A 20,588-nucleotide genomic window follows, 5' to 3' on the forward strand; every position below is an offset into this window, starting at 1 on the left:
TATCAATAGAAATACTGTGTCAATACTCAACAGTGTCAATGTCATATACCACTGAGAATGAGGTATTTAGTATTCAGGCACAAAATGCCTTTTTCAATATAATGCTTATGAGTGTCTGGTCAAAGGGCACTTGGTTGTGGATGGAGTACATTGGTGGTTTGGGGATGGAGCCTGTGTAGGCTGAGTTATTACATGGGCTCCACAATATGAAGCCACCAGTTCACACAATTCAACAAGCATAAAGTTTAACCAAAGATGATGTGTAGGCTTTGTCTAAAGATAATACCCTCTTACACACAATATCATTCCATTTCACTGGACATTTTAAGGAGTCTGCTGCAGTGCACAAAAAGCCCTTGTCTGTTAACAACAGGATGTACTAAAACTGATTTGTCAGCCTTTGTCCATTGGATGAAGCAGTGTACGCACAAGTGCGCGCATGCACAAAAACACATACATTATTTGGCCACTCAATCCTGAGCCTGAATAAATATCGGGGCCCATCCATCCGCGGAGACAAAGACGCAATAGGAAACTTTTACCGCTCTGTAGTAACCAAGCAACCGCTGGATGAGTGACTCAGGAAAGGAAGAGAGGAGCTGACTCACAGCAGCTGTGACGTAAAGGATGTAAAAAGACACACATACACATACCACTGTATGGTCTCAAACGCACAAAAACACCCTTATGCAGTAGGCCATGAAGCCTGTAATCTGCCCTGTTTCAGGTAAATGAATATCTTACTCAACAGGTGGAGGGGCTCAGAAGAAAGACAGATTATAACCTAATTAACTTTTCCAAACAGCCAATACACATCCAGACAACCTCAAGTCCCACCGCCATAAACACAGACAGACCATCAAACACAGGGATGAAAAATTTTAAATCATACCGTTTCTTGATTCCTTTGTCACTGCAGCTCCTTTTAGAAAGCCAATTCAAACCATCCAATGAAATCACCAACATAGCTCCATCCCTGAAGTATTTTAACTCTGTAAAAAGAAAGAAAGCAAACATGGTTATCAACTGATATGCATTGCTGAAAATCTTGCTGCATCATGACGCTGCAGAATGCATTGCAACACACTTAATCTCTCTGCATCTGCCATGCGTGACACCAGCACATTTTTCCTACCTTGCATCCTGCGAGCCCCACTCATTCCCCCGGCTATTAATGCGCGACAGAAACCTCATTGAGGGCACCAAAAGAGACAAGCTAAACGTATGGACAGAGAGAGGAGATAGAGAGATGCACAGAAAAAGACAGGAGGGAGGAGGGGGAATCAGACGGGATAGCGAGTGAATGAAGGATGGGGGGAAATGAAATAAGGGGAGTAGATCAGAGGAGGTGAGAAAGGAGGTGAGGACAAATAAAGGACAAAGAGCTCATATTTACAGTACACTTCCTGGAGGCTGCCAGCCTTTCGGCAGCAGCACAGTGGAAGATGGGGATCAATAACTTATCTGTTTTAATGTAACACAACTGCCTGAATGATTCACAGCAGAGCGGATGTTACAGTAACATACATACACATACCTGTGTGGTTAAAACAGTAAGATTGGCAGCTGTTATGCACTTCACATATTAAACACTTCTTTTGGTGTCAAGGTTGTGGACTCACAATCAGCAATGTTGTATTTGTCTTTTAGGGAGCTTTTATACACAGTTTGGTTTTGATAATAATAATAATAATTTGGTTGTAATATGTTATGTGCATTAACCATTAATGTCTGTGAAGGTTCTCAGTCATCCAGGTCAAAGTTGTCCAAGGAAGGTTAAGGTCAATACGAACTGGACTTGGTTGAAGACACTTAAAGACGTTTCGTCCATCATCCGACAGACTTCTTCAGTTCCGACTGACTGGTAGATCAATTCAGCTATTTTTCCGATGTTTTTCAAGATTATTGATACAGCTGTTTCGTTAGTTCTCCTGTTGTTACGGTTGTTGGAGTCACCCGGCCAAGTCTAACGACCATCTATGGCATCTTCACCTGTGGCCAAAAGAGAAATCTAATTTTACTGAACAAGTTATTTATGTACACAAAGGATGAGTGAGTCGGCACAATGGCATTTCACTGTACTTGTACGTGTGACAATAAACTTGAACTTACTAAGGGTGACGTCCTTCACGGCCCTTGGTGGACCAAGCCGTTCCACTTTGGGAACCACTGATCTCCATCTCCCCATATTTGTTGTCTGGTAAAAACAGACTCTGTCAAGCTGTATGTGCAGGTGATGTTTGAAAAAGTGAATCCTTGAACCTTCTGCGTGTGACTTCCATTGTACTTTTGGGCGAAATGTTTGGGAAGCCTCTCAGTCCATGATTTTGGTGCATGGTCTCACAGTGAACAATAACTCCCTCTAGGGGTTGCAAGCAGAATAGCAAGCAGCTGCAGCCAGTACTGGGGCAAATGAGAGAACTGCAGCAGAGCTCCAACACCATAATGAAATGCTGCTATGTACACATTTAACTACGACTGTTGCTACCAATGATGCAGCTATTACAACTTTTACTAATAGATAAGGAAATATTACTCATACTTTATCATTACTATTTCAATATATATTACTACCATCCCTACTTCTATTGTTCATGATCCTTTACTTCTGCTGCTATTGCTGTTGTACTGTAATGTTATTTATCATCATCACTGTCTCATGTAACTTCCAATCAGCCACATTTATTAAGAAGTTCCCGCTGGTATAGTCCTCCCCCTGGCAACAAAATCACTGATGCTGGAGTTCTGCTTTCCACACCCAGACAGCATCAGGATGTTGTTCCCAGAAGGCAACAATGTCACCATTCAGTCCATCTCTGGTTCCCAAGAGAGGGGACATGACAAGAGAAAAGAGATGTAGAGATGGACAGATGGTGTTTTTATTGAGAATGAGGAAGGTGATCCCATTTCTCTTCTCCTCATTTTGCTTTTTGCCACCTCCTCCCACCTCTGTACAAAATGTTGTCCTCTGAGAGGCTTCGTGTCACCCAGCAACGTGCACCCATGGATCCATATCAGGTCAGCCAGGGCACTCGGACTGCTTGCAGTCCAGTGTTTTGACATAGTCAACTCTTTTTTCACTGGACTTAGCAGTACATATGAGGATGTGATACAGTCCCTGAGCTGAAAGCCGTCTCCCGGGCACAAAATGTGAGCTTGTTTGTCTGTTCCACTTTCTATTTTCACATTGGGGTAATGATTGATGTGTGCTCATAATCTGATGTCTCAAAAATATCTGCATCCAAATATCAGATGAAAGAGTGATACGTCTTTGGTTTCAGGCCTTCTACTGACTGGGAAGAAGCCGAGGAAGCCTAATTGATGTGTTTTATTATCTGTTGTAGTTTATTTAAGCGAGATACAGAACTCGATATCATTTCTCCACTGATCTGCTCTGCGCCTTTAGCCAGAGGCGTGTGCTGAAAGCCATCAAGCTAGTTAATTTGGTTTCCAACCAGCCAGTGATCCAACTCTTTCGTCTGCCTCAACAATTTGCTGCAGCTTACAGGGAAACCTGACCTCACAGGCATCAACAGGCGAACTAGAGCAAAGAGTGTGTCTGTTGTGCTGAAGAGGGTGAGAACAAGCTCAAGCACTGAGGCGACAGTTCAGCTTGAATTTTTTAAAGAATTGTTATCGTCTCACTCTAGCCTACTGCTCTGATTGAGCTATAACGTGCACATTGCATGCCAGAAAAAACTGTAGAACTATCCTTTTACACTGCAAGCGCAGAATCATCCTATCCAGCCGGCAGACGGTGAGTGACACCAAACAATCCGTGAGGGGAGGGTAATTGGAGATCATTGGGATTATTCTGAGCATGCAGAATACACCATGCTAAGTGCCTGAGGAGGAACATATGGAGTCCCACGCCAAAGGAATGGGGCACTGCAAAGCTTTATGGGTAACATGGGGAAGTGAAACATCCAGTCAGGACACCAATAGTGCTGTTTGCAGCCTTTATTTGGACACAACAGGGTCTCGTGGCTGCAGAGGGAAGGCGCTGAGAGGAAGTGAAATGTGACACTAAGATGACAACATACAGAGTGGTAAATATGTCACTGTTGTGTACATATTTATTCAAGGTGGCTTAACCAGTGATAAAACTGCAATGACCTCTGTCATAAGCACATAAAGTAAGACAGGGAACTTTTTTGCTGCCTTTACATTTTAAATGATAGAAGCCAGCGCTGGAACTGGTTGTGAATTGAAGGACTAATCTGTTGCAGATCAGCACTAGCTGTGCTGCACAGCGGTGAGCCCTGCCATAAACTCCCTTTGTAGGGAGAAAATTCTTTTCTCTTAAGCGGGAGATTATAGGGTCTTAAAGGTGTTTGCTGACAGAGTGTCTTTAATATGATGACATAAATGTGTAATCCATCTCAGATCGCTGGCGGAGTATTTATGAGCCTCTGTTGACAGCAGTACACCTGCTCCTCCCCAGTCCAGACCTGGGAACACTGCCCGCCTGAACTAGCACCGCTGCTGCCAAGGGCACTGCCATATTGGGAAAAGTGTGAGTGTGTGTGTGTGTGTGTGAGTGAGTGTGTGTGTGTGTGTGTGTGTGTGTGTGTGAGTGAGTGTGTGTGTGAGCGTGTGAGTGAGTGTGTGTGTGAGCGTGTGAGTGAGTGTGTGTGTGTGTGTGTATGTGAAAAGGTGTAGGGAGACACAGACAGGAGGAGACACAGCTGTGTGAGGAGGGTGGGTCAGTGTTGGTGGGAGGATTTGGTCGGGTGGGGGAATGTAGGGTGAGTAAGTCTATCTTTACTCATTTCCTGATGCTATAAGAACATGAGATTACTGATAGTCATTTATTACTCCATCATTCACCATATAGAATCCATTTCGTGACAGAGGGAGAAATAAATATCTTGTTTACACAAAGTGTGTCTGACCAGGCAGAACAGGACCCTGGTGAAAGTCAAAAATTAAAGTGTTGGCACACAAAGGTGGTACCACACACTGACCAGGCAGTCTGCTGGATGCAGAAGGCGTATCAATGTATTCATTATTCCGCAATCATTACCAAACAAGTAGGGTATGCACATACAGTATGATCGATCAAAATGTGGAACCGAGAATTTGCACACTCGAAAGCTCTCGTGGATTTATGTTACACATTTTGACATTATGAGTTATTAATTCACTAAACACAAGTCCTGAAGTTCTGCAAAATGCAAAGACAGCAACATTTTGTTGAATAAAACATTTTAACTTAAATAATACACATCAACATACTTAGAGAAATCTGTTATAGCAGAGAATGCATTTTTGTACAATAAGCTATTTCTATATACAATATATATACTATGTTAAGTTTTTGGTTGTGTCTAACAAAACATACAACCTAAATAAATGTTAAAAAGCTACTGATGGAGAGCATTACTGCACCTAAATATTGATAGATTTATAGGACAAACATCATTCTTGCAGTGTCTGCATGTATACATCATTACAGGAGGAGACCAAAAAAAGCAAATGAATCCATCAACATAACATCTAAGAGCAGAAATATTATTCAGTTAGTTAAAACCTTTTCTGCAGCTTGTGTCATTGCGGTGTCCTACCACTGGACGACAGTAGAGTGTAGCAGTAAGCCTCAGTGGGGGTAATAAAGGAAACTGAGGATTTCACACACAAGCACACAAAACTCGAACCTTGTTAGGACAAATGGAGGCATAGCAATAGCAGTGTTTTTTTTAAATGTCTTTTAATCAAAGTTCAAAAATATTTCCTTTTCCTTTGCATTTTTTGCTTTTGTGCGTCTCCCCGCACTACTTGTGTTACTGGCATTATTTCAGTCAGGCATTACACCCGGTGGTGAAAGGCCTGTGCCTGTCTGTCACTCTAGTTGGGCCCATTTCTTTTTCTGCACTTGTGCCATTTTAAAGGTTGAGCAGTGACCGCGACTGTGCGTGTAAACACTTGCCTCATTCCATCCTGTAAACAAACCACAGCTAAGGGAGCAGCAGCTACGCGGGGCGAAATTGTATTTCAGCAGTAACATAAAGTTAACACACGCACAAGTGGGGAGGAATTTAGCTTGAAATGTGCGGACTGCTGGCAGGGAAAAGACTGTGGGAAACATGTTGAAAAGCAGAACGGTGCCCTCTGACCTGTATGAACACACACATGTATCGGCACACACACTTGAGCATGCATTGGCCGAGACAGCTGTGGGACTCCTCAACTTGTTTAAAGTGTTTATGGAGGAGCTGAGTTTGGGCTCTCGTTGACAGAGGTCTCATTTACACACACACACACACACACACACACACACACACACACAACCCTGATCAGATAAGAGCAGATCTGTTTCAGCGGCTAATCTTAAATGTGATGAGGTTTACAGGGGCCTGTGGCATTGGATTATACATGAATATCTCTATTTGGGAATCCGGCGCTGCCCAGGGGTATATCACTCTACCTCACACTATAGGAACAGGAAATAGGACACTATGCTTTCATGTCAAGCCATTACTTTTAAGTACATACTAGATTTACTTTGGCTTGTAGTTCCCAATTATGGTTATATGGACAAAGAGAAAAGGCTGTTCAGAAGGAATTTATTTTGGGGAAGGTCTTGTTAGTATAGCAGCATCTATCATTCTACGTCCCGTAGGCTACATCCAACTGTCCAGCACACTTATAAATCCAGACCAATCCCTGACACCACTATCTTTGCTGACACCGACCGCCCTCCTGTCCTCGGGGACGTCTGAGGGAGTCCCTGAGTCCCACCCTGACCCCCACCCCCACCCCAAGGCCATCACCGTGTCTTGTCCCCGCACAGATCCTATCACTTGCAGCCTGAGCTGACTGGTATTCATCAGGCCCTACTCCAGTTGCACAGCAGCAACCCCATTTAAGTCAAAAATGTATTGAGTCAGGATTGCCCCCTTAGTTACAGCAAATAGATAAGAAAAGGAGCAGCAAGGACACAGGAGATAGAAATGGCTGTACCTCTGTGCAACTGACAGGGATTTCATATTTGGAGTCAATCTACCAAGCTGAGGAAGATCAACTTCCCTCCAGCTAGTGATAGACCAGGACAACACCAGATGGTTGCTGCCTTCCACCAAGGCTGCGACAGACATGCACTACTTCGACTGAGAGGTGTGTACTACTTAAAAGGAAAACATCGTACCACTCTCAGTCGGCGAACGTAGCTTGGCATGAACATTGGAAGTAGGAGGAAATAGCTGTCGGGAGTCTGTGTATGGTCCGGGCATGGACCATACATTATTTGGAACATAAGTCCTTAAAAAGCTACTCTTGTACTTCCTCTTGTAGCTTAGCGCAGAAGCCACATCATACTATTAGAGTAATATATACATATTAATTCAATATCTTCAAGGGGACAAGAAGACACCATGTATTTGTCTCTTTTTTCACTCATAACTTCATTTTAATTTGATTGTAAGTGACTAAAATGAGGTTTTAGTCATTTCTATGCAGATTTTAAACAGGCTGACATTGGAGCAAAGAAGCATGAAAAAAAAAGGCTGGCACTAGCATCAATCCGGAAAAAGTATAGAGAGACAAAGTGAGAAGGTAGGGAGAGAAATTCAGCAAACATAACTTAGTTGCTCAACTGGTGTGGGTCAATGTGATCACAGTGCAGTGGTAATTCATATGAGGGAGAAAGCTTCTGATTCTGACTCAGTGTCGCTGCAGGAGTATCAGCAGAACTGTTGTCTTGTGTCAGTAAACTGAAAGGCAGCGACATGCACAGTGTGGATACATGCATGAGCCCACGCAAAGATGCATGCATTGACATACAGTGCCATCCACACACACAAAATAGATGCATGCACAGACGCAAACTCACACACATCCAGTCTTGAGTGATTCATGTCAAAACAGAGTAGAGAGGTGAATGACACACACCATGTACAGACACAATGTCAGAGACAATCACACAGGCTGAAAGAGTGGTGCCAGAGCAGACAGGAGAGATAAAACTGTTAGGAGGGTGGTGGTGGAGGGTGGAGCTTCAAGTGTATGTTGGAGGGGTTATCTTGGCTGAATTTGAGAGCATCACTGGCATGCTTTCACCACAGCTGGTCAGATAGAAATAGACGAGGCAGTAACTGAGCTCGGGAAAAAGGAGGAGCAACCACTTTCCTGGGGATGCACGCAGAGATGAACAGACTGCCTCTCCTCCTCTGTCTCTCTGAGAAGCCAAATGTTTCAGACATTACAGAGGGACTTAAAGATTTAGTTTAGCTGGATGTTAAGTCTATCCTGATGACCATGTCATCCATCTGAATCAAAATGGCTTTCAAGATAAATTGTTTCTACAGAAGACATTACACATAGAGCAACTTTCAACTTTTGAAATCTGACATGATCTAAACATCTTTTATATTTATTCTTTTTAAGTTTAAAGGTCATTGTGAACACAAAAGAAAAGGCAGGATAAAAGATTTCTCATGGAAGGCTTATAAAATGTATTTAATGATGTTTTCCATAATGCAAAGATGAATGAAGGTTATAAACATTTCCCATCCTCATGTTGACTACTGTTTCCTTTCTAACATGCGTAAGTGGTGACAGACGGACTGGACTGACCATGTGTATGAATAAGTAGCAGATAAATGTAAATCATCATGCAGGAAACCAAAGCTGAGTTCATGATAAAAAAAAAAAACTTTCTAAATGTTTCTTTGCCACAAGGTTCAAACTAAAGAAATGGCCTTGTTATGGAACTAATCTAGTTCAGAACTACTCATGAAAATGTAAATGGGGTGCACTACTGTTGCACCTCTTAACCTGAGATGGACAAATTATTTCATTACATACATTTTAATTTTAGACAGATCTACAGTGAATATCTCATGATGCTGTTCAAAACACTTTGCATTTGATCTCAGAAATCTTTATTGTTGTTTATTACTAATAATAAACAATAATATATTAACAATGATGAAATGATGGCCGATGTTTCAGGGGGAAAAACCCCCTGTAAGCCAACTCCCACAAAATAAATCCCAGTAGGTGTGAATGCATCTGTGATGCATCCTTTGTGATACACCCGTGTCTTTGAGCAACACCCTGAATGTCTACCAGCTTACTCAATCATAAGTCCCTGTGGATAAGCTTCATGTCTATACTGTACATCATCAATACACAGACAGCGCAAAACAAGAATGTATCCAATCCTGAAACAATACCAAAGCCTGTCTGGTTCTTAAATTTGTGTAAAATGCAACCTACCATCTGCGTGTGTAATACTTACCATTGCTGGTTTCCATGCCTTTTCCTGATTGTCCCATTGCTCAGTATTTCCCAACACATATGAAAGAACAGAACAGGGAAGTTTGTATGTCAGGCATGTGAAAGTACTCCAACTGACTTTGTGCTGTAGTCTTCCCTGTTCCTCTGAGCTCTTCACAGCTGCCTGTACTTTTAAGAAAACAACCATCCTAAAAAGTCCCCCAAATCACTACGTGCACAAGACCGTCACCCCATCACTATCCATCTTTCTGTGTGTCTGTCTTTTCCTCTCTGTCCCATCCCCCTCTTCCTCCTCTCATCCACCGCTCCATCACGCAGGAAGCCTGGTCTTCCTGAAAACAAGCATTGGAGCATGGAAAGGGACAAGGCTGAGGGGGGCAGCGACATGGTGGGGGGGGGACAGAGGATGTTTTTGTCGTTCCTCTGCCCCTCTGTTTGCTGCAGGCCTCACTGTAGTCCATCCTGAGGAAACCAGGCTCACGTCACCCTGGCCAGGCCTTGGACCCACACGTGCAGCCTGTTAGGGCCAGCAGCCCCTCACACATGGGAGCTATAAAGGCATGTGTGGATTGGAACTGAGGAAAACACTGCTTTTCAAACCATAATGGCATTAGCAAGCAGGAAAAGTCGACACAAACTCACACAGAGTGCATTTCAGTTACACAAAAGGGGTCAAATGTGGTGTCGAGTGAGGAGGGTTTTTGGTGTGTTCTTTACCAGAACAAAAGTCTATCACTTTGCCAGCTAACTGCACCACATTTCCTGTCTGTAATAAACTGCAAAAGCACCCAAAGTATGGGAATTTCTCAGGTGGTTTTGCAGAGACTCCCATGGAATGATTTATAGCAACTCAGCAAATGCACATTTGCCACGTGTAGATGCTGGCTTTCATTTGCAGTTTCAATGTGAAACACTGTGATCTTAAAAAAAATACTGTCACCATCAGGTAATTTAACTTGTCCAACATGTCCAGTTTTGGACATGACGTGACTTCAACCCTAAATGCATTAGGAGTCTAAATACAGACTCAAAACACATGTATTTAAACCCCATGTGTGTGGAGTCCCCCATAGGTCATATTAAAAGATTATACGCATAATAAATTCAATTTAATAAAAAGCACCTATTTTAACAAGATAAAGTTTTTGTTTGACCAGTAATTCAAAGATTTTATTCTTAAATATATCTTTTTTCAACATCATTTCCTGAAAACAGATACACCAGTTCTTCATAACTTCAAATTTAGCTAGTTTTAACACAAATGTTAACTAAGTGGAGATTTATGCATCACTAAATTAAAAAGGGTTTCATCACACAAACTAGTTCTTACGTAGGAATGAATTGTTACTGAATAGTTACAAAATAAAAATTAGATTTAACAAAATTACACAACATATCACAAGGACTAAAGGACTTAATAGCATCTGCTAGGTTAGCATAATCAGATATTTTGCACTCATTCTAAACTAAATGAATGCAGCTAACTCTGATAGACATGTATTTCTCCATAGATGCATTTAAAAATAAAACAAATACAGACAAGATTAAGATATTGTTAGCGCCCCGTAAACTGTAATTTCTGGACGTTATGCTACAGCTCACTTCCAGTTCACATAGTTGAGACCATCTTTAGATTGGGCAGAGCTAAAAGAGTTTTCCAACACTCTATTTACAAACTCTTTACTAACTAACACATTTCTTAACTTATCCGATTTAGTAGGACACATGTTTGAAACCAGACTTAGGAAGCGCTTCAAACACAATGTAATTATGAATTTTCAAAGAGCTGGTGTTTCTCAATCCTGGAGAATAGAACATCAGCTAAATGTATAAATCATGTATACTGATATTAACTGTACCCCACAGTGTGTGATTGTCACGTCTCATGCTTAGCATCGTTTTAAAGGGACACTCACTCATTTGAGAACGGAGCTCTTTACATGTTAAATGTAGCATGTGGAAACAAGGTGACTGTGAGTGGAGACAGCACTATGTCGCATAGCCTGAAAGTGACAGAGGCCATAATAACAGGATGTTTACAGCCTGCGGAAACAATGAAAGGGAAGACCACGAGCAAGCAGCAACCGTGGCTGGAAACACGAGCGAAGAGGAAATGCAGGCCTGCCAGGTCCTCTCCAGATGCACCAAATATAACCTCACTGACTTGCTTGTGTTGTTTATAGAGACATGCTACCTGACTTGGGTCTGTTTAAGCAGATTTAAATCCACTACAACCTCTGACCCCTGGAGAAACCACTCTAAAAAACACAGTTGTGCGATGACGAGATTCTGTCTTTCAACCTCCCTTTCACAAACAGTCACACACACAGTTTACTAAAGTGGTCAGCTGCAGGTGACAGCGGACAGAAGGACACTGGTGGTTTTTGACACCAGTGAGGGTGAAGCCTATTCACTGTCACCAGTAGTTCCTTTTTGCTCATCAGTGGTCACATATTGCACCAGGCTGCAAACATCCTCTGCAACAGTTTCCACCACCATGGCTATTACCGACGTCCTGGCTGCCTCAGACATCACTTCGGCTATTAATGCTTGTAAAGGTGAGGAGATGGTTGTGTGTTGAGTGTGTAATTAGTGTGTCAACAGTGAAAATTGCTCTTTTCACAGGATGTCAGGCCTTTCTTGCACTTTGATTTCACAAAACCTCGAGGACATCATAATTTTAACTGACTGGATCAAATCATGTTTTACCTGTGATTTTACTTTTAGGGAAGGATTCCTTCAGCCCGAAGATGTTTTTCAAAACAGTGGGTTTATCCAAGAAAACTCCAACAGAGATCGAGAGGGTCTTTAAGATTTTGGACCAAGACAAAAGCGGCTTCATAGAACAGGATGAGTTACAGTTGAGTTTTCAACACAAACAGTTATCTTATATATGAATGTACACACTTCCTGCTCCTTCCATAATTCATGTGCCAAGCTGGATTTCACCAAAGGTAGTTCTCTACAGTATTATGTTTCTGTATGAAATGCAGTTCATTTGACATGTTTATTCATTCTGTTCCCTTTTTGTTGCTTGTGTGTATTTTTTCCTCAATGTGGTGCTTCGTCCCCGCTCCTCATCAGACTGTTCCTGCAGAACTTCTCCAAAGGAGCGAGACTGCTGACTGCAGCTGAGACCAGAGCTTTCCTGCTGGAGGGAGACTCGGATGGAGACGGGAAGATCGGCTGGGAAGGTAGACAGGCCTGAGGGGAACTAACCCTGTAGATACTGAACAGCGTTTTGTTTTCTGAATTATCAGACGTGAATGTTTAGTTTGCCTTGATGCGTTGTCATGAAGATGAGCACGGCATTTCTTATAAACAGAGAGGTGATTGAGATCTGTGACTTTTTTAGTCAAACGTCTATGAATTACACTTAAGAATGTTGAATGAAAACAGCTCTTTGATGAGTGTAAAGAATAAGACCCATTTTTCAAGCTAGTTATTACTACTCACAGTAAAGTGTGGGAGTAACCCTTTAAGAGCTCCTCTTAAGTGATCAGATTGATGCTAAAAGCTTAAATAGCCAATCAGATATAAGGATTGACCCTACATCTACCTAATTGTTTATTCTTTCTTTTTTTTAAATCCTTATATTTTACTTATTGATGTTATTCTGCGAATATATATTTAAAGAAAGAAGAAATATCATATAAATACTGGATATATATTTTAAGCTATTACATTTATAGTATTTAAAAACATTATTATGTAAGAAATAACAAGAAAATATCTGTGATACAAACAGAAAGAAAACCTGCATCATATTTAGTATCTTATTGACAAGTGCAGACAATTAAGATGCATTGAAAGTGACTTCAGACAAAATCAGTGCCAGCTTTATTTACATTATTTGTTTGCACCTCTGATAAATGTAAAAGGAGAAAAGGTGGTGAACATCCTATCAAATGCACAAAAAATCCAAATAATAGGCTAAAACTAATGAACTGAATTATAGGCTACATATTGCTACAGCTAGCGTATTATTCATTGTGACCACTTATGATGTCAAAGCAAATTTTATGAATATTTTTCAATCTTAACTTTACAAAAGTAAATAATTTTCATCTTTCCCTGAAGTCCAAACTTTAATTTTGGCAGTTAGATAAATACAGGTGTTAACCATTTGGAAATATATTGATCAGAATCAATCAGCAAAACAGGAACAACTGTGATAAAATCTCAAGTTAAAAACCATTCGTTGTTATCCGTTATTGTAAAAATGCCAGGTAGCGGTGAATTGATGGCCATAAAGTAGTCTCCAGTCAACACTCTTACATCCCTTTGCTGTGTTTCATTTTGTTGCTAATAGACGTGCAGCTACAAGAATTACCTCATAGAAAGGGTCACTGCCAGAGCTACACACTTCAGTTTCTGTTTGTAGTTGTTTGAAGTTTAATGAAATTAGAGGATGATTATTACCAGATAAATGTGAAATGTCTAAAATTCTGTCTTTTGTTTTTTTTTCAGAGTTTTCTGCATTGGTTAAGTCTTCTTAAGTCATGAGTGACCCCTGATATGTTGTACGGTGATCATCTCAAAGTGGACCTCTTTGTAAAATATTAATAGCTACAGTAAACAACATGGACTCATCCAGGGATCGTTTGTGTTTAGAGTAATTTGATATAATGTCTTTTTAACTGAAAGTTATGTGATAAAGTATTTCATATAAACCACAAATTGAATCTTGCCTCTCGGCTATGTGTCTATTCCTGCCAGAAAAGTGTATAAATAAATATACTTTTCTCCATGAGATGTTGGTAGTTTTTTCCTGCTTATTTCCAGTGAGACTCTTGTGCCTCATGTTATGTTGTTATATTGGGTACTGGGACAGGTCCAGCCTGTCTGGGGGTGGGATGGGTGGTGGGTTTCGGTTTCTCCAATTAACAGCGTGAGCAACTTTCCGCTGTGCAAATTAAGTGTTTGACATTCAGGCAAACTCAGTTTGACACCTTAGATGGAGTAATTTGGTGTAAATTATGTGTTTACACATAGAAAACATCTACACATTTTACCATTTTCTTTGAAATCATTTTTACAACTAAATAACAAACTGATAAAACATGTCAACATTCACTACCATAAAAAACAATAAATTTAGACTTTGCTCCTGCTGCTTGATAATATTTTAAACAAGCTTATCATGGCCATGCTCACATGACACATGCTGCATTCTTTCATTCTGCAATTTGCACACAGCTAAAAGGCGCAAGCTCAGCCTGTATACATCATGTCCCTCTTGTGTTTCACTCAAAGATGGGTTTCTTTGCAAAGGTGGGTCTGATGTGGACAGTACCAAAACTGACTGGGATAGTATGGTTGTCATCTAGGAAGGTCATAATAGCGTACTGTAAAATACTTCTTGCTTTAACGTCAGACAAAGTGTTACCACATGTTTTTAATTTAAATGTAGCAAGGAAAGATATTCAGCCATCAGATAAACAGCTCCGGTTATTAAACTATTTCTTATATTAAGTTTTATATGAATGTCGGACAAAAAACTTTAACTGCAATGCATTGTAACTAAGAAGTACTTGGATCATTTACTTGCGTAAGAGTGCATAAGTAATGAGTAAAGTTCTACAACTACTAATTTTCCCTGTCAGTGTTATATTATTATCTTACTGGATCTTTATTATTGATGCGTTAACATGTAAGCAGTAGCCTCTGTTGTATGTAGCAATGTAAGTATGTGAGTACAACTACACTTAGTACAATAGTAAGTACAGAGAGGAACAAATACCACCAAGTATGTGTTTTAGAAGATTTTTGCATTACATTTCTAGGGCACCTGCCCACCTTGCTCTTGTAGAAAGTAAAATACATCAGGACACAATTAACTGGATGAATTTCTCTCACTGTGCAGCTTTTTTGGCACCCAAACTGGTCCCCGTGACCCTGTATGCAGGATAAGCGGTTGACGATGGATGGATGGATGGATGGATGTTAACTGGTGAGAGTTGTAGATCGGAGAGGGGGCACAGGCAGGACACAGTTGGATCAGAGGCAGCAGCTCTGGCAGACACAGAAGTAGCTCTGCGATGGGAGGACTGGGTGTCTGGCAGAGTGTCGGCAGGGCTGGTCCAAGGAGTACCTGCAGTGACCCAGCGAAGGAACTCTGGGACAGGATAGAGTTTCTGTGCCAGTGCAGTTACAGGACTTCTGTCAATGAAGCACATTTATTTGCAACTTTCTCTCAGATGGCAAGCCACAGTGACAGAGAATATAGGTCACTTCTATTTCTGCTGCAGCATGAGGGAACTAACGCCAGTTCTCAGGTGGAACATTAAAGAAACATAGTAAATGTTTCAATCATAAATTAGTTCACACAGAAGGCCAAAAAAATATATGCTGCAGCGTCAAGCTACTAAGCTTGGCATTAAAATTAACGTAAAATAAAAAGTTATGTGGTTGATGATATCTAAAATGTAGCCATGATGCAATTTCAGTGCGTTTATCAGATGCTTACTAAAGTCCAGGGAATTAAGATTTAGCTTTCTAAATATTCAGCAACTTTATTACAAAAGTACAAAGCTCAGAATATGTTTGGGGATCGTCCTTCGCTACCTCAAATTACAGACGCTCATAGCCTTGCTTGATGGGTTTCATCCCTGCTGTGAGATATTTGTAATTTAAACCTGATATTGAAGACGGGCAGGAATAGTTACAGTATCTATGGCGGAGTCGTTTGAGGTAAGAGACCTCATTTGACCACAGCAAATGTTAAAGGCCAGAAATGAGTTTTACAGCACTTTTGGGGAGATCTGAAGTGAAGAAGAAGCAGAGTCAAACACACATTAAAAAATGTATATTGTAAGTACCCTTTCTGGCTGCTGAGAAATCACACATCACACAATGAAGTGTAGGAAGAAACAAATTACACAACGTATTTAAGATTGAAAGAGATCAGTTTATGCAGACCTGAAGCTACAGTCAAAGTGAGAAATAATCTTATACTCATAAGTTCAAAACTGAATGTTTTAATATAGTTTTCAGGATGATTTGTGCAGACAATTAGTATTTGCTGACATTTTAATATTAACTCTTTATCTTCTCAACGTCTCAACACCGCCACCTGATGTTTAATAGTCACATAACAGCCTGCACCCGTCACGGGAGCAAATATGGGCATGGAAAGACCCCTGGACTAGATCCTCATTTCATTTTATTGTTCAGTGTCATTACGCAACCATGCCGTGCCACACCGAAGTGTTAAAATGATAATGATAATGGTGGCAATGATGATACAGATGATATCAGATTTCAATGTTCCCTGAAATAGCGTCACAAATAGTTTCATCACCATAAGGAGAAATGGTCTGAATGCTGCAAGAGGACCAAAAATAAAACCTGGCAAACTGGTCCCTCAGCTGCATGTTAGTAGATTATGATTAGGTACTATCAAATTCAAGTATTTCTATTAATCCCACTGGCTCTCCAATCAAACCCCTCTCCAAACACATAGTATAGTTTGATCACCACCTTGTTCCCATTAAGTTTTTCATATTTCCTTATTCCTTTTTACACCTTCTGTCAAGACTGAGTAATTTATACCTTGGAGAAAGAGCCATCCACAATCATGCTTGCATGCTTGTAAAACTGACACTATTATTAATTTTCTGTTTGTCAAATCCCAGTTGGTCAATTAACTTTCAGTTAACAGTTTCACATATTGAGCCAGACACCAGAACAGGGAAATGTTAGTTACTGGGTGGGTTCCTGTTACGATCTGTGTAAGAATCAAAACATACAAACCTATAAAGACTCTGGTCTTAAAATATGTAAAATCATTTTTTAACTCTCCACTAGATTAACATCTCCTGCGATGATCAATCACTACAACTAGACATTTCTGACACTGGAATGCCAGCTAAATCATTACAGACATTTTACACATGCCAATTTGCCATAGGCTCGTTCTCACCGAAACTCTACCGTTCAGGGGGCACCTGTAGGGTAATTAATTACCAAAGGTGATTATGGTGTAAAGAAACTATTACATTGCTGTTTTTAGGTAGTCTCGAAGCAATATTTTATAACAAAGGCTTATTTGGCTAAGATGGGAATACACAAAATGTATTACACAAACATTACAACCATCCTGAAATATTAACGTCACATTGGGCAGTTTGGGCTTGGCATAATAAAAACCTTTGCATTACTTTTGAAAAAGTTCTTGCATAGAATGTTTTACACACCGATATTATGGCCAAGACTGAAATTCGTCTCAAAACAACAAGGCAAAAAGAGTGTTGTTCCTGTCTGACAACAGAATAAGTAGCTGTACTGACACTATACAAACCTGCTTGATCTGTCTAACTATTTGCAGTCTAAAAGTTTACCTCACTCTTCACTCCGTGTTGCTCTGCACAGTTTAACAGATCAAAACTACATGGCCACAGAGTACGTTTCACCTAAATCAGCAGCGTATATTATTAGCCCTATGTAATATCAAGCACTTTTGCATAGGTCTACACTTAGCCTACCATTTAAGCATCTTCATTTATGTGCATATAAATAGAACAGCTCTGTCTACTGGACACATTTTTCAACTGACTGCTTTGACTGCTTTGCACACAGTGTCTATTACATAGCCTATGCATCATATTTCGGCTGAGTGACGGTATATAAGCTTGTGAGAGTCTCTGAGTGGGTTCACTGCAGTGGCCTGATTCATCAGAGCGAATTCACTCTTGTCTTAGAAGTAACCCTAAGGTGAGTTTCACTGAGGAGCTGCAGACCTTTAGGCACTGCTGCCTGATTCAAAGAGTGGTTCAGGGCTTCAACTTCATTCAATGGGATATAAATCGAGGAAAGGGACAGATTCTGAACATCAGAAACTCAGAGTTTGGCTTTGGACTCACTAAGGAACCAAATGGGAAAAAATCTATTTGCCAACCAACCACAGCTGCAAAGGATATTTGATCTTTTGCCTTGGAGGGCTTGGTTTTGGAAAAATTGGACTACCTTTTCTGTTCATTTGTCTTTTGGGGCTGCCAGAGAGGAATACTCACAGAGAGGAACTGTAAAATATATAACATGGCATAATGAAGATTACATGTAGCTCTTTAACTTTGAATGCTGTATTATAAAGTGCAGTGAGGGAACTTAACAATGCTTAGATTCAAAGTAGAACTGCTTCATCCTTTCTGATTTGCCGCAGCCGAACTGATGTACTGATGACTTGTCCTCTGCTCTCCTCCCTCAGTTAAAAATGGCCCTTGCCGGAATCCTGAATGCCGCTGACATCACTGCAGCCCTTGCGGCTTGCCAAGGTAAACCCCACCATGAAAATGACACATGCAGAACTTATAGGAGAGCCTAGATGGTAGCACACACACACATAAAATCAGGCACTAGAAAAAGGACCTGGATTCTAATTTTACTAATTAGGAACTGAATGTCTTGCTGCAGAATCCAGAATCACATTACCAGATTACAGTTACACCTTTTCTGCATTTAACACTGCAGGATTGTTTTATCAAACACATCTTGGTGCTGGATCAATAGTGCAGCAAGGATCCAGAATGTGACTGCAATACAATTTCTGTATGTCTTAGCAGAAAGCATGTAGGCCATTCTACTTTGTAACAGTATAGCAACTGTAAGGCAAACGAAGCTAAAATGTTGAATGACAGAGATCTGGGATCAATAGCAACTAACTGCCTTAATGCCTTGTAAACAAGAACCAGTGCAGCTGCAAAACACACTTTTAGTTTGTGTGTTATATATCTACAACATCTCATACTGTCCCTTCTCTGTCTCCTCCCAGCTGCTGACTCTTTCAAGCACAAGGACTTCTTTGCTAAGGTCGGCCTCACCGCCAAGACCCCTGACGAGATCAAGAAGGCTTTCGAGGTCATTGACCAGGACAAGAGTGGCTTCATTGAGGAGGATGAGCTGAAGTAGGCACCATCTCTTAAACTTCACCCTCAAGCTTGTCTGAGCCCTTGAAGTGAAGGGATCATCTTTCTTTGGGACAGACATAGCCATCTTGAAATTCTGAGGGAAATTAAGAGCATTTTATTGAGAAATCCCACATTTACAACAATACTGAATATTTCTCTCTGATCGCTCTCTCCAGGCTGTTCCTGCAGAACTTCTCTGCCGGTGCCAGAGCTCTGACCGATGCTGAGACCAAGGTGTTCCTCAAGGCCGGTGACTCCGATGGTGACGGCAAGATCGGAATTGATGGTGAGAAAATGTCTATTTTGACCACAAGGGAACTTCATCTGAAATTACAACCAGATTTAGTGGCTTCAAATATTTGTCCAAAGATCTTGAAATGACATTCTCTCTTTCTTTGTCTCCCTGCAGAGTTTGCCGTCATGGTCAAGGGTTAAATAACTTAGCTGAACAACGTCTTACTTCACTACTCCAAAGGAACAACTTGAGCAAAGACATACTTCTCTCCCTCTCCTCTTCCCTCTCACTCTCTCTCTTCAACTCTCCACACCACTTTTATACAATTGACCTTTCACCATCCGAACGTAAACAAACTGCTCCCTCTCTCTCTCTCTTTCTCTGGCCGTGCTCACCCCTTTGCTGTCCACAATGAATGTACCTGACTAAGTGTATAGCATGGTTGACTTTCCCTTGTTGTGTCTTTCTCTCTCCCTCCCACTTCTGTCGTCGTTTTACTATGTGAGTTTTGCTTACTGTGAGATCAGTGATGATGCACTTTTATGGGAAACGGACGGACAATGAGACAACAATAAAGGTTCTTTTTCAATAACACAAGTCTGACCCTGGTGTTCAATACAGTTGTATACAGTGAATCGGTAAATCGATGAAAGCCACAAAGAACAGTTGTGACTATAATGTTTGACAGTCCAGGAATTGAGGAATAGGAGTAGTATTAAAAAAGTATTAAAAAACATAAATTAAGAAAATGATTTATATGATGAAATTAGGACTAGGAAACGCAGCAAATCTGACCATTTTATTTGGACCAATCCACTAAATAGCCAACAACAGAACAAGCAATTAGTGATTATAACTAAAACTGTTTATTTTGAGGAAATCCTAAATGCATTTTTCATGAAAATCTTGGAGGCCACTGAAGATTTCTTTCACTTAAAGCTTGACTATAAAACTTCAGCTGAACAGCAACCACTGTGGCTACAAGTGACAGTAATGCTAAATGCAGAACATTTAGCTAAAAAGCTAATCTAATGTAACAGAAGCACAAATGGATAAAAGTCATAGAGTCACCAAAATGACTCATTAATGTTAATTATACAGTAATATTTACTGAAAGTTTGCTAACATCAGCCTCTGTAAGCTACTGGTCATACCAGACCAAGTAAGGCTGGAGCAGCAAAACCACTCAATGGGCTGAATAACAG

At 40.7% G+C, this 20,588-nt stretch overlaps 3 protein-coding genes across 10 annotated transcripts in view; 2 read left to right on the forward strand and 1 right to left on the reverse strand.

The window, feature by feature from the left end:
* bhlha15 (basic helix-loop-helix family, member a15) overlaps positions 1-9,444 on the reverse strand; it is a 17,911-nt gene extending 8,467 nt beyond the window's left edge. Inside the window, exons 1-2 of one of the 7 annotated variants that reach the window (XM_038736377.1) lie at positions 9,242-9,444; positions 893-1,992 (exon numbers count right to left, since the gene is read on the reverse strand). In XM_038736377.1, coding sequence (XP_038592305.1) covers positions 893-1,017 — 125 coding nt within the window. In that variant the 5' untranslated portion in view covers positions 1,018-1,992; positions 9,242-9,444. Of the gene's footprint in view, positions 1-892; positions 4,361-9,241 lie in introns of those variants that run through there. The other 6 variants (XM_038736378.1, XM_038736380.1, XM_038736376.1 and 3 more) reach the window with 6 other exon arrangements.
* Positions 9,445-11,411: 1,967 nt separating this feature from the next.
* On the forward strand, positions 11,412-13,993 carry LOC119915432 (parvalbumin, thymic-like). Its single transcript, XM_038734965.1, has 4 exons — positions 11,412-11,798; positions 11,968-12,100; positions 12,325-12,434; positions 13,711-13,993. The coding sequence occupies exons 1-4, from the start codon at positions 11,738-11,740 to the stop codon at positions 13,737-13,739; spliced, it is 333 nt and encodes a 110-aa protein (XP_038590893.1). The 5' UTR covers positions 11,412-11,737; the 3' UTR covers positions 13,740-13,993.
* Positions 13,994-17,848: 3,855 nt separating this feature from the next.
* On the forward strand, positions 17,849-19,977 carry pvalb3 (parvalbumin 3). Of its 2 annotated transcripts, none has more exons than XM_038736580.1 (5): positions 17,849-17,955; positions 18,449-18,515; positions 19,013-19,145; positions 19,325-19,434; positions 19,558-19,977. In XM_038736580.1, the coding sequence occupies exons 2-5, from the start codon at positions 18,455-18,457 to the stop codon at positions 19,581-19,583; spliced, it is 330 nt and encodes a 109-aa protein (XP_038592508.1). In that variant the 5' UTR covers positions 17,849-17,955; positions 18,449-18,454; the 3' UTR covers positions 19,584-19,977. The 2 variants fall into 2 exon arrangements, with proteins under 2 accessions (XP_038592508.1, XP_038592509.1); XM_038736581.1 differs by having other exon boundaries at positions 18,449-18,509; positions 19,007-19,145.
* Positions 19,978-20,588: the final 611 nt, after the last annotated feature.

Source organism: Micropterus salmoides, unplaced genomic scaffold (assembly GCF_014851395.1).
Source record: "Micropterus salmoides isolate LMB-PRFRI ecotype aquatic unplaced genomic scaffold, ASM1485139v1 Ms_hic_scaffold_21, whole genome shotgun sequence".
Classification (NCBI taxonomy): domain Eukaryota; kingdom Metazoa; phylum Chordata; class Actinopteri; order Centrarchiformes; family Centrarchidae; genus Micropterus; species Micropterus salmoides.